We start from the raw sequence: 14,133 nt of genomic DNA on the forward strand, positions 1-14,133 counted from the left end.
CCCGAATGCATTGTGGATGATCAAAAGAGAGAGAGAGAGAGATAGTTTGCTCTGAGTGAAAACATGCATTAGCTGCAGCAGAGCCAGTCGGTTGGATTAGTGCAGGTTTGCGGCTCTGCGTAAATCAGCTGTGAGATAGACACGCGAGCGCGCACCTACACGCACATACACGTACACACCCGCACACCTACACGCACATGCACACGCACATGCACACGCACACACTGTCTGACTTGCATTCACCGTTTCGTTTTCCTCTGGGTAAGACCACCGTGGTTGTATTCCTACTTGGTAACAAGGTTATTTCTTTACGCACGGTTGAACCCATGGCCAAGGGAAACGAAGGCTCGGGAAAGGGCTCGTGGAAAAAGCAAGTCGATGACATCAAGAGGATTTTCGAGTTGAAGGAGATTCTCGGGACGTGAGTAGCTCAATACTGCTGCATCACCATCATTTACACATTGTACACATTGCACACCGCACGCGCTTGGATTCATTCATTCGTAGTTGAGCAATAAGACCTGGTTTTAAGCTAAATATCACATCAGTTGTGCAGTGACTAATTGCACACTTGAGGAATGTCAGCACTTCAGTCTGCCCCTCACTCTGATTCAAGGCAGAACTCAGATTTGTATATATATATAATTTTTAAAATGTATTTATTGGCATGAACAATTATTATTGTTTATTCTGTATTCTGATTGTTTCCTGCATGATGGCATTTGCTCCACTGTACACAAGTACTTGATGTTCATTCATGCATTCAGAGCTCTGTGTATCCATAGTGTTGGAGGATATTTTGCAGAAGGGGGAAAAAAATAAATCAATTCCATAGCATCCAAACTGATTGTGATTGAGATCACCTGGGATCACTGTTGACATTTTGACTGACATTAGATTCACTTAGTCCATTCATGCTTTCTCTCCCCCCCCCCCTTTTCTTTTTTTTCCCAAAGATTTGTGAATTGCATGGTAAATAAATCATGGTAAATATCAGATCAGATACGTACGGCTAATGTACACTATCCCGTATCCTGTAACCATAAGTTTGTGGACACCTGACCGTCGCATCCATACGCTGACCTTCCTCAAATTTGGACGCATTCAGTTGTATAGGATGTCTTGGTATTTTTTTTCTTCACTGTTCACGTGTTCCAGCATGACAATGCGCCTGTGCACAAACCGAGCTCCACGAACACGTGGTTTGCCAAGGTTGGAGTGGAAGAGTGAGTGGCCTGCACAGAGCCCTGACCTCAACCCCACTGAACATCTTTTGGGATGAACTGGAATACAGACGGCATCCCATGCCTCCTTTGCCTCACATCAGCGCCTTGCCTTGTAGCTGAATGAACACAAATCCCCACAGCCACATTACAAAACCCTGTGGAAAGCCTTTCCAAAAGAGTGGAGGCTGTTATAGCGGCAAAGGTGGAACCAAGCCCATAGTTTTGGAATGGGATATTCAAGGACAGGACGAGGTGTTATTGTCAGGTGTCCACAAAGATATCGCCATATATTATATGTACGCATTTGTAGATAGATTTCAATAGGTAGCTTCATTTATGAGGACGAAATTCTGAACAATATTTTTTTTCTGGCTGTGCCTAACACGCACAAAACCATCAGTAATAACGAGATTAATCTCTGTTATCATTAAGCGTGTTATGAAGGGTCATTTCTTCAACCGATTAGCATTTCCTTCTCCTAATGTGTCTCCTAATGCACTGTTTTCTGTCATCTAGAAAAGGCATTTATGCTTAGCGACCTAATTGACAACTCACTTCTGCTCTTTTCAGTTGTTTGGATGCGTTTATTTATCCAGTATCCAGCAATATCCCTCTAATGTACATGTACACGGCTTCCAGCCTTGGCCTTCAGATACATCTGGCTTTATTCCAATAAGACCAAAATAAGAGTGTACGACATAATTCTTTTGAAAAAGAAATGTGTGCAAAAATTTTGGCAAGAACTGGGTGCTTTCCCAGTGTAGAAACATTCTATATCTTGTGAGAAGTGAGTTATGTATCTCCTGGAGAGTATTTTCACGTGTTGCTTTGCTTATACTCTGTAGCTTGAAAACATTTCCAGGAAATCACCACCTCATTCATTGCTAATTGAGTCTTCAAGTTATGAATCACCGTTCACCAGTCACCCACCACCGTCCGACCACACCACCCCCTCTCTGCTCCACTGTGCCGCCTCCAATGTGGATTAGAATCATGCTGATGCATGAGAAGCTTTAGAGCTGTGAGGTCTATAATTATACGAGTTCTCTCCCTCTCTTTCTCCTCGAAACATTCATTTCACAGCCTCATAAATACAGAAGTAGCCATATGTTTCTAAAGTCAATTACATAAGTTACATAAAGAGCCAACAGAACTCTGGATTGAACTCGGGATTATGTCCTGAGGATTTCCAGTCCCGTCTCTTATATAAGACCCTGTGCAGTTAATGCGTCCTATACAAGATACTTCAGTCTGATTATTCAGCAAACTGTGGCAGAAGCCAGTGGCATCACTGTGCAACAATGCAAAATATCCAACTACTGATATTCCAAAAGATTTATTGCTTGCTCGCTCATATCTAATGTCCTGTATCCGGTCTTGTCCAGATTAAAACACAAAGCCCGTGTAGCATGTGGCTAACTTTGTCCGCCTGTCAAAAATAGCTCATTTGTTCCCTGCAGTGGTGACTCAACAGAAATCTATTCTCAATCCAGTACACACTTACACACCTCCTCCTCATCCATGTCCTCTGGCATGTTGAAATGTGCTGCTTAATCGGGGTAGCTTTTAATCCTGCAACATGTTTAGATTGTTATTTTTAATCCTAATCGTATGTTTATGCTGGTAGCAGAAGGCACCTGCGTTTACAGCATGTCTAGTACAAGTAGTGTGTTTCTATATGCAGGTTTGTGTTCAGACTGTTGTTACTCTTGTTATAAGAGTAATTAAACTATGTTGCATGTCTTATTTCACACACAAACCCAACCCTATCGAACCCAATACAGACAGACAGTGACACACAGCATGGACAGATTGAGATTGAATTCATATGGACATCTTGCATTAATTCATATTTCAGCCAGTATAATCTCCAGTAGCACTACAAAGACAGCATGTTCATGTGTAAATCTCTTAGCACAAGCTAGCATGCATAAACGTAATTGCTAGCTTGCGGGTGGGAATTGGGAAAACCAGGAGTACAGGTATATGGGGATAAATAAAAATAAAAAAATTACTTCACAGTATCACTTCAATAGTATATTGTACACTATAGTGCATTGTAAACTTCTCTCCTGGTTCTCATTTTCAGATCCCATTTAAACTACTTGACTGTACTTCACTGCAGTAAGATACCGACTGTTTTCAGTATAACATACTGGGATACACATTGCTCACAGAGACAACAGATGGAAGCTTCCTGTAGTTTTATTGTGCTCCGTATCCTAAAATAACAATGTTTTCCCTCTGTGTTTCAAACAAATCGGGGAATTGATTCAACTTTTATGAAACAATAGAGCCTTTAGTGCCAGTTATACAGCTCATTGAAATTCCAACAGCAGTTATATGAACAGCAAACCTTTCTTAGAGTTTGTGTAGTTTTAATGTTTGGATAATGGTTGGATAGAAAGATATGATCTTATAGTGTATATGTAAATGTATCATAAGAAGGGGTAAATAAATATAACGTTATGAAGATAGAAGGATAAAAGCTGATTTCATTTTCGGGGATTTTAATTTACACTATTTATTTACTTACTTATTGTCATATATCTATCTTATATTGTAGCTGCGGGGGCACGGTGGCTTAGTGGGGGTTCGAATCCCACCTCCGCCCTGTGTGCACGACATTTGCATGTCCTTCCTGTGCTGTGGGGGTTTCCTCTGGGTACTCCGATTTCCTCCCCCAGTCCAAAGACGTGTTGTAGGCAGACTGGCATTTCCAAATTGTCTGTTGTGTGTGAGATCCTGGGTGTGAGATCCAGGGTGTCCCCCACTTTGTGTCCTGAGTCCCCTGGGATAGGCTCCAGGCTCCCTCGCGACTCTTTAAAGTTACGATAAGCGGTATAAGCTGGCTGATTAATAATAAATAAATAAAATGATATGCTCTCAGTCTATTGTAGGAACAGGTCCTATGAAGTGATCATATCTTACAAATGACAGCTCTTATTTGTACTCTGCACAGGGCTGTATTTTACCGCGTGCAAACTCAAAACATGTCATTAAAGTATTAAACTACTGTTTAAAACAAATACACAGACCGAAAAGGCCTGCCAGTTTTTTGGTTGTTAAAGAAGACATTACTCTAAAGATTTTACTGCTGAATTCGCTAATGATGTACATATGCAGGCGTACATCTATGAATCCTCATCTGAAGCTACAATGAACCCCGCTGACAGTATAATTTTGTTAAATACGTTATTCCTTGTGTTCTGAAATCCGGGTTAGAGTATTGTGGCTGCTGAGGAAAGCTGCTAAATTTCCCTTTAATCTGTCTGACTTCATCTCCTGTGCTTGTGAAGGTCAGCTTCTGTTGACCTGCTGAGCTCTTAAAATCCGTCAGAGAAGGCCATGTGTAATGTTCTTTAAGTTGCTGTTATAGGATAATAATCAATGACGGTTACTACTTGATTATTTTCTCATCAACCCATGTGATTAGTTTTTATTTGTTTATCATTACATTTCATATTGTGGAACATTTGTGTCTTCCATCCATCCATCCATCCATCCACTTATAACACCAAAGGTTGCGAGGGAGCCTGGGGGAACCCATCGCAGGGCAGTTGTACACACAACCATTCACAAACTACAGAGAAATTGGAAATGCCAATCAGACTATAACGCATGTCTTTGGACTGGATGAGGAAACCGGAGTACCCGGAGGAAACCCCCGAAGCACCGGGAGAACATGCGAACTCCCTGGACGTCCGAGGCAAACGTCCTAACCACTAAGCCTACACATTTGTGTCTTATTAAGTTTAAAAGTAAGAGAAAAAAAGAGAACGTCTGTTACTATCTGTCATAACAGGAAACAAACTTGTTTTGTAGAAATTCCACACCATTAAATGTAACTGTAAATGTATAAACATTGTAATTGTTTGTAGATTGCTGTGGTGTTAGAGGAATAAAACATTTGTTTTATTATATGCAATTAGCGCACAGTTATTTTCCAGTAATGTCCATTTATTGGAAAATCATCAACTGTTGTTGATCATTTTCCTATAAGCACTCACCCCATTGTGATTTATTACTTATTTAATCTACAAATTGCGTAATTTCTACTTTGTTTTCATCCTATTTTCTCCCATCTTTTGGGATTTATTCTTAGCACGAGTTCCACATTGATTACCCATACTGTATACCCATACCTGTCAATGTCTCAGGTGACCCTTGGAATATATTTTACGCAATGTAGATGGATATTTTGTTAGGCACTCAGAAATTGCCTTTGAACTGTGAAGAATTCCAAGCTTGCTGGTGTCATGACATACAACACACACGAGTGAACAGAGCAGTGGCCTTTTGTGAGGTCTGACCTGCACTCCTGTGACCTTGTGCTGATAGTCAGGTGTGCATGTTTCACTGTGCATGGTCTGAGGGATTACTGAGGATTTTCAGTCCCCACGGAAGGCTTAGCTGGAGACTGTACACTGCAGATCACTTAAGAACATGTGAGCAACTGAACACACACACACACACACACACACAGTAGATACAACACTGAAGGTTTTTTTCTTTCTTTCCATCTGATCCTTTCTCAGTGGCGCGTTCTCAGAAGTGGTTCTTGCTCAGGAGAGGGCCACAGGGAAGATGTATGCGGTCAAATGCATCCCGAAGAAAGCTTTAAGGGGGAAAGAGAGCAGCATAGAGAACGAAATCGCTGTGCTCAGGAAGTAAGTATTGCTCAACATGTACGTAAAGAGAGCACAACACGATCAAACACTACCGTGATTTTCCAATAAACAATTAAAATCCTTGCACAAAAATAAACCCCAAGGAGAATGGAAGTGATAATTGGTTTCGCTAGCTCTTGCTTCCATTCTCCTCTAAGAGCTAGAGATGAGTCAGGCCGTCCTCCAAAACCACCTCCACCTTCTATTAACAGTCTGCAATGGCCACATGAAGGACCGCATTCTTTATACATATTGTCATTAGCTGGTAGCTTATCATTCACTGTGTGCATGTAGTGCAGTAGGGTTACAACACTGCAGCAGGTAATTGTTTATTATTATTATTATTATTATCATTATTATTATTATTATTATTATTTGGGAACCTGCGTGGTGCTCTCCTGCACACAGCCCATTTCCCTCCCTCAGCAGTGACTCATGCTGCCTGCTCTGCAGACCTCGCTATTCTACACACGTTTGCGCCCGAGTCCAACCTGATGGTTGTCATGGTAAAAGAGGAGCAGGGCTGGTTATGATCAAGACGAGGGCCTATGCAGACAGCCGGGGATCAGCTGCTCAAAACAGTGTGCGTGTAGTGCTGTAGGGCTACAACGCATCCGCAGACAAACCTAAGAGTTTTATTTATTTATTTTATACTTGGGAAAGCTAGGAGTGATCATTTGCTGGAAGGATTCGACTTCGGAGTGCAGATTTTCTGGTTGTTTGACTCCTTTACCTTTTATATGAAAGGATTCATAGCGAAACAATGGCTGTGTGGTTAACTTTTGAGTATTAAAGGTATTAAATGTATATCTACATGCATGAACCCCACAGAAATAATATGCCTTTTTAAACACAGTGCCCCATTTCAACTGACCAAAATAATAATCGTTAATGATAATATAAATTAATTGACTTGTTAAGCGCTGTTGCAACTGATCACGCGATGACGTTCTTTCATGGAGAGCGTGAGTCATTACCAAAATTGGAATCCTCTGCACTTGTGAAGTGCCTCATAGCACCTGAGGACAACAACTGACACATGCCATGTTATAAAAGAGCTCTTCAGTAGTAACGATGGCAGCTGTGCGCTTCTGTGATCTACTGTGCCTGATAAAGAGGCCACGGATTTGGGGCATTTTAGCCAACTTTGGAGATTTATTTTCAGCTATAATGACACCTCAGGCGTTACCATGGAGATCATTATGTTTGAATCGATCATTTTATCGATAGTTTTTAAAATTGATACTGAATGAAAGCATAATGCTGAAAGTAAAATACTGATGAGCTTTATTACAATATACATGGAACATACAATATAAGTAAACAGTACTGACTGCACCATGAAAATGTACTGTACTTTTTAAAATAAAAAAATATATATATATATTTTAACTATTAATAAATATTAAAGTAAATAAAAGATATACATCCAAACTGAACCAAAAAGTAACACTCCAAATAACAAATAAAAAGAGGCATCCAAAATGAATAAAAAACACTTCAAATAACACAACAAAATTTTCCAGTGATAGTTTTTATGTTGCCTCTAGAGGCCGCTCTTGTACTGTATAATAATGACAGCGGACCCTTCTCAGCCGCTCTCGCACAACGGATGCACCTGGGAAAAACTATCGGTGTGGATTTTTGCGTATAACCGATAGTTCCAGCAACTATCACGACGAATCAGTCGACCTCTAGTGTGTACAATGCAAGCTGTCTGTACACATGCTAGCATTTTTTCCTGTTTTAGATATCATATTGGTAACATCATCAGGGAATGAACGTGTATAATAGATAACGGTGCATGTGACTATGTTGGATGGCAATTCCTTACCAGAGATCTGTGAGCCATAAACCGTATCAGATCACGGGTCTCTTATGATGATGCTGTGCTTGGTCTGTGTAAAGTAACCGTTGTCAACTCCAGCCTATTTCAGATTTTTACACATTCCACTTTTTAACCCTGAAAAACTCCATAGTTATTATCGCAGCAGGTTTCCTGGCATTTCAGTGGTGCGAGATAATGCATGTAGATTTATTCGTACTGCTGGCGTTAACTTGGATCGTAAATTGGATGTTTCTGTCCACTTCAACAGTCACTTCGTCATTACAAACAAACGCCACAGTAAACATCTCTTGCTAATTTGTGTCTGAACAAACAATACCGAGACACACGACAGGCCAGGAAAACACTGAGCTGTGCTGCTTCACTTCACTTGGAAGAGGACTATTCATAAAAATAGTACTCTTCACTTAAAGATGTCATTGCACACTAGCTTTATCATGGACTCAGGATTGTTTTAGTATACCACGGTCCAGTTATATAAGGCTGCATTGCTTAGGATGGTACCACTTGAAGTACCATGGAAATAGTTTTGGACCTCAATTCCACATGGACGTTCTCGCTGTGGTTGCTGGGACTACGGTTGCTGCGATGGCCTTGAGACTGCAATTACAACGTTCAGTTTTGCATTCGGGTCTCCTTTAGTGAACAGTGGACTAGTTCAACAAACAGACTTCATATAAACACCATATTGAACTTTCTTTAACTTTCACACTATCCGTCGTGACCCAGATGAGGATGGGTTCCCTTCTGAGTCCGGTTCCTCTCAAGGTTTCTTCCTCATTTCATCTTAGGGAGTTTTTCCTCACCACCGTCACCACCGGCTCGCTCAATAGGGATAAATTCACACACTTAAAATCTCTATCCTGTGTTTATATGTTTCTGTAAAGCTGCTTTGAGACAATGTCCATTGTTAAAAGCGCTATACAGATAAAATTGAATTGAATTGAATTGAATTGAAGTACCAACTATGATTACAACATATTTTAAATCCCGTGAGATGACAGAACAGAGAAGAACCTCAATCCATTATGCCATTATAATTCAACTGTTTGAGACTGTCGCATCTGTCATTTTAACCTCATTTTGCCTTCACAAACAGCACATTTATGAAGCACTGAGAAAACGTCTATGTCATCTATCCTTTTGCATTAAAAACTATTATGAAATACCAAGAAGTGCATATTCCAAATGTCAAATGAATCATTTTAATTCCCTCAACAGCTATAATAGTAATCAAATGTGTATTTACATTAGTGAAGCACTGTGTACTATTATACTAGTACCTATTATATGCTTTTTGAGTGCCATGAATGTGCTGTTAGTCAAAATTAATGAATAAGTTTTTTGCAAGATAAGGATAAAAATCTTTATCGGTTGATTCATAACAGTCACTCTGGTGTGTGTGTGTGTGTGTGTGTGCGTGTGCGTGTGTGTGTGTGTGTGTGTGTGTGTGTGTGTGTGTTGAATGTATCATGTTCTGACCAAACACCAAGAAAAATTCCTAATACATATAAATGTATATGGCGAAGAAATGATTGTGAACTCTTACTCTGATGTCATGTTCACATAGCACCTGGGAGATGTATATTTTAAGTATTTAAGCAGTCATTATGTCAGTCAGTTGCTGTGAATTTAGCTATAAGATCCCTATTCTTAAGTAAACTGTTACCAAATATTCTTCTTCAGTTACCTCCCACTTGTGAAAACATTTAGAGTGCCGAGCAATGCATGTACAGTAGCACAAGCTGATCAGGTTTATTGTTTTCTTTCTTCAGGATCAAGCATGAGAACATTGTTGCTCTTGAGGACATCTATGAAAGCCCCAACCATCTGTACCTCATCATGCAGCTGTGAGCATAATGAAAGTGGCCACTTATGCCTCAGTCTTAGAAGAGGCGTTCCTCTTACCAGCAACATAAGACCAGCTTCACTCTTTACTCTTCGAGAATAAATTGCAAAACTTATCAGAATACTGATTACTTTATACTAAAGAGTATAAAAGCAGGTCGCTTAAACGAGTAGAGCTTTTCACTCCATACATTAAAGATGGATTGTCAGCCGTTGTCATGTGGATTATAGTTTAAAGTAGTACATACTTTACAAACAGATCCATAGATGACTTGTTTTATTAGAGAAAGCTCCGTTGTATTCAGGAATAAATCTGCGTCCTCTGTCTTTTCCAGCGTGTCTGGAGGAGAACTGTTTGATCGAATTGTCGAGAAGGGCTTCTATACTGAAAAAGACGCCAGTGCTTTGATCAGACAAGTTCTGGATGCGGTCAACTACCTCCACTCACTGGGCATAGTCCACAGAGATCTGAAGGTTAGCAAAAGAAATGAAATTCAAGGGATGTACTTACATAAAGTTGTTATCAACAGGAGAATTTCATCTGTCTTTCATTCTGTCTTCTGTCTGTCAGCCAGAGAATTTGTTATATTTCAACCCTCATGATGAGTCTAAAATAATGATTAGTGACTTTGGCCTGTCAAAGATGGAAGGAGCAGCAAATGACATCATGTCCACCGCCTGTGGGACTCCAGGATATGTCGGTGAGGTTGTCAAACATTTGCTGTAGCTTGTACTCTTTCTGCTCCAATGTAGTAGCACCATTTCCTCCTGTAAGATTGAAAACAATCTGCCACTAGGTGGCAGTATGAGGTCAGATATTTCAGATGTTCGTTTTGTTGTTCACTGGCATTTGTATGCTTGAGTATTGAGTATTCTTCTTCTGTATCACTAGCTCCAGAGGTCCTGGCACAGAAGCCCTACAGTAAAGCAGTAGATTGTTGGTCTATTGGAGTTATTTCTTACATATTGTGAGTAGCTATATCCAGTATATATCCAGTCTCCTTCATTACGAAAGAGAATAACCTCACAACAATGGATATAAATTGGCCGTCCTCTGTGTTCCAGGTTATGCGGCTATCCTCCTTTTTACGATGAGAATGATTCCAAGCTATTTGAGCAGATCCTTAAGGCTGAGTATGAATTCGATTCGCCCTACTGGGATGATATCTCAGACTCAGGTGAGTAGTAATTCTGAAACGTTATATGTCATTGATTATTTTACATGTAAAGGTTTTGGGCTTTTGTGTAAGTATAGATTGTGAAAGTATCCTGGTGTCAAACAGCCAAAGATTTCATCAGTAATCTGATGCAGAAGGATCCAGAGAAGAGGTTCACGTGTGACGAGGCTCTTCGGCATCCCTGGTTAGTACACCTTTGCACAATAACTAATAATAATAAGAGATTTTTTTAAAAAAATGGAAATAAAGCTGTGTCAAAATGAACGTGAGGAGATTAGTTGTGGTATGATATCGCAAAAGTATATCGTCAGCGTTTAAGTATAAAGTGTGAAGTAAGCGGTAGTGCTTGGGATGTTTTACTGGAGGTTTATTGAAAATTTTGTGCGTGTGAGTGCAGCTACATGATTTGCTCAAATTATTATAAATATAATTATCTAAGAGCTGATGGAGGTCAGGGGATTATGCAAATGCTTGTTATAGTAATGAAATCACATTAAGAGTTGAAAAATGTGTGGTGCATTTTAATAGATCGAAACAATATATAAATTATATATATGTGTATGTGTGTGTATATATATATATATACATGCATACATAAATATATATGTATATATATATATATATATATATATATATATATATATATATATATATATATACACACACACACACACACACACACGTCCTCAGGTACTGGCTCAAATATATGTATCAAAGAAATGTTACAGACATGGCAGAGGTATATTTTTCCCTTTAGGATAGCTGGAGACACAGCTCTTTGTAAGAACATTCATGAGTCAGTCAGCCGGCAGATGAAGAAAAACTTTGCCAAAGCCAAATGGAGGGTGAGTGATTCCTCTTTTCTTTCATTATAAGGGAGCGAGGCCATTTCCTGTAAACCGGTACATTATGTAGAGTACAACACGAATCAGGAACTCAGCGTCTCCTTTCACAGCAAGCGTTTAACGCTACAGCAGTGATCCGACATATGAAGCGGCTGCAGCTGGGCAGCAGTTTAGGCAGCAGCATGGACGCCACCCTGCACAGGACTGAGAACCAAGCACAAATGCGTGCCAAAAGCCAGTCTATCGATGTCTCCTCCATCAACCACAAGGACTGTAAGTTAATGTCTGACTGGTATTCTTCTAAGTTCATTATAACAGTGATAATGAGAAAAGTGTTATTTTGGTGTAGATGCGCCCCGTAGAGTCTCGAACACAGGGGCGACGGAGAAGCGATGCACGCGGCCTTCCACCGTCACCACCATCATCACCGGGTCCAAGTGACGCTGCTTTCCCAGAGAGCCACTGTACTTTCACAATTCCTTGGTCACTTCTCACCACCTTGTTCAATCCTTGTTGTGCTAGTCACCGGTCAGTAGCACACAATTCTGCATGATGGTAACAGAATAACAGAAGGTGCTACTTGAGAAGTTTAACCAAGTCCGTGAAGTGATGGAAGACTCCGTTATTGATCAGCACTGCTGCTGAAGACCCGAGTGGGACGTCCTGTCGGTTTCAGGGCTGTGTTTGCTTGGTGGATTCGTTCAAGAAGTGATTCGATATGGAGTTTATGACTGTTTAAAGCTGCTTTTAATACCATGGAATAAACACCAAGTAGAGGAGTTGTATAGAGTTGCTTTAATGTGGTCTATAGTTCATTTCAGCTGGTCCTTGATTTCTTCCATTATACAGAAACTTCATGAGCAAATGAAGCACCATTTCCACTAAATCTGAATGTAAAGTTAGATAACTGTGTATAGCAGAGAATCTGAATTTCTCCTGGTTTTACCTGTATTTTCAGGTAATATCCTGCTCTGGTTTTGTAAGTACGCACATAATTAAATGCCATTAATCAAGATACTTATTGTTTTGTTTTGTTTTGTTTTGTTTTGTATCGTGTCTCAGAATGGCAGTGATTCGTTAATTTGTAGGTAAAAATCTGTCAAGAAATTTGACACGAATGATTCGAGAGTGGATAATCCGGTGACATTTTACAATAACAGTACATGAATAATCATGCACTATAACCTGAATTAATACGTACTTAAATATGAACTAATGCTGAGTTAAGGCGTGTACTAATCACAAACTAATCACGAGCGAACCTTAACTACGACGTGAGCCTTATGAATTCATGCGACCACCTTAAGTACATATTAGTGTATCTTTGTTAGTTAATGTATTCATTAACACGTAAGGGTAAACTAAATCAAGCACGTTGATTTTTCATCCATCCATCCATCTTCAACCGCTTTATCCTTTTCAGGGTCATGGGGAACCTGGAGCCTATCCCAGGGAGCATGGGGTACAAGGCGGGGTACACCCTGGACAGGGTGCCAGTCCATCACAGGGCACAATCAGACACACACATTCACACACTACGGACACTTTAGACACGCCCAATCAGCCTACCCTGCATGTCTTTGGACTGAGGGAGGAAAACCGGAGTACTGGAGGAAACCCCCACAGCACGGGGAGAACATGCAAACTTCGCACACACAGAGCCATGGGAATCGAACCCATTCGATAAGGAGGATCAGTGGACATTATGAAAGTAATCCAGCACCATCCAGTGATGTTTGTGTACACATCTGCATATGGCAAATAATATCTCGTTTAATTCATATTCTTTCATACAGAGCAGGTTTGATTGAGTTTACTCCTATGTGTTAATGAATACATTAACTAACAAACCTGTACTACAGTATCATGTTCTTAAGGTGGTCGTTATTCACGCATGAATTCATAAGACTCACGTCATAGTTAAGGTTCGCTCGTCATTAGTTTGTGATTAGTACACGCCTTAACTCATTTATTATTTTACATTGAAGTAAGGATGAGTTCAGGTATTAGTGCATTATTATTCATGTACTGGCCCTGTGTGTGTGGAGTTTGCATGTTCTCCCCGTGCTGCGGGGGTTTCCTCCGGGTACTCCGGTTTCCTCCCCCAGTCCAAAGACATGCATGGTAGGCTGATTGGCCTGTCTAAACTGTCCGTAGTGTATGAATGGGTGTGTAAATATGTATGTGATTGCGCCCTGCGATGGATTGGCACCCTGTCCAGGGTGTACCCCGCCTTGTGCCCCATGCTCCCTGGGATAGGCTCCAGGTTTCCCCGTGACCCTGAAAAGGATTAAGTGGTATAGAAGACGGACGGATGGATATTCATGTACTGTTATTGTAAAGTGTTATTGATAATCCTTATTATTATATGGTTAAGCAGATTGCCGAACCCCAGTTTCCCAAAGCATTGTACTGTACAGCCTGTCATGTGTCTAAAGTGATAATTGCTCAATAGCGTTGCAGTGTTAATTGTACTACATGAAACTGGATAAAAACACACGCTTGATTATCTTTGGTTTG

General features: G+C 40.3%; 1 protein-coding gene across 1 annotated transcript; it reads left to right on the top strand.

Annotated features, from left to right (window-relative positions):
* Nucleotides 1-120: 120 nt before the first annotated feature.
* Nucleotides 121-14,122, top strand: camk1db (calcium/calmodulin-dependent protein kinase 1Db). Its single transcript, XM_017486138.3, has 11 exons — nucleotides 121-421; nucleotides 5,765-5,896; nucleotides 9,518-9,592; nucleotides 9,926-10,064; nucleotides 10,162-10,291; nucleotides 10,483-10,558; nucleotides 10,656-10,768; nucleotides 10,874-10,952; nucleotides 11,526-11,613; nucleotides 11,724-11,886; nucleotides 11,963-14,122. The coding sequence occupies exons 1-11, from the start codon at nucleotides 198-200 to the stop codon at nucleotides 12,052-12,054; spliced, it is 1,311 nt and encodes a 436-aa protein (XP_017341627.3). The 5' UTR covers nucleotides 121-197; the 3' UTR covers nucleotides 12,055-14,122.
* Nucleotides 14,123-14,133: the final 11 nt, after the last annotated feature.

This window comes from Ictalurus punctatus, chromosome 14, assembly GCF_001660625.3.
Source record: "Ictalurus punctatus breed USDA103 chromosome 14, Coco_2.0, whole genome shotgun sequence".
Lineage (NCBI taxonomy): Eukaryota > Metazoa > Chordata > Actinopteri > Siluriformes > Ictaluridae > Ictalurus > Ictalurus punctatus.

Bases quoted from the DNA above. Each gene is read 5' to 3' on its own strand.
- camk1db (XM_017486138.3), top strand. From the start codon at position 198: ATGCACACGCACATGCACACGCACACACTGTCTGACTTGCATTCACCG. The intron at 9,593-9,925 runs GTGAGCATAATG...TGTCTTTTCCAG, and splicing joins CTGTACCTCATCATGCAGCT to CGTGTCTGGAGGAGAACTGT. The intron at 11,887-11,962 runs GTAAGTTAATGT...ATTTTGGTGTAG, and splicing joins CTCCATCAACCACAAGGACT to ATGCGCCCCGTAGAGTCTCG.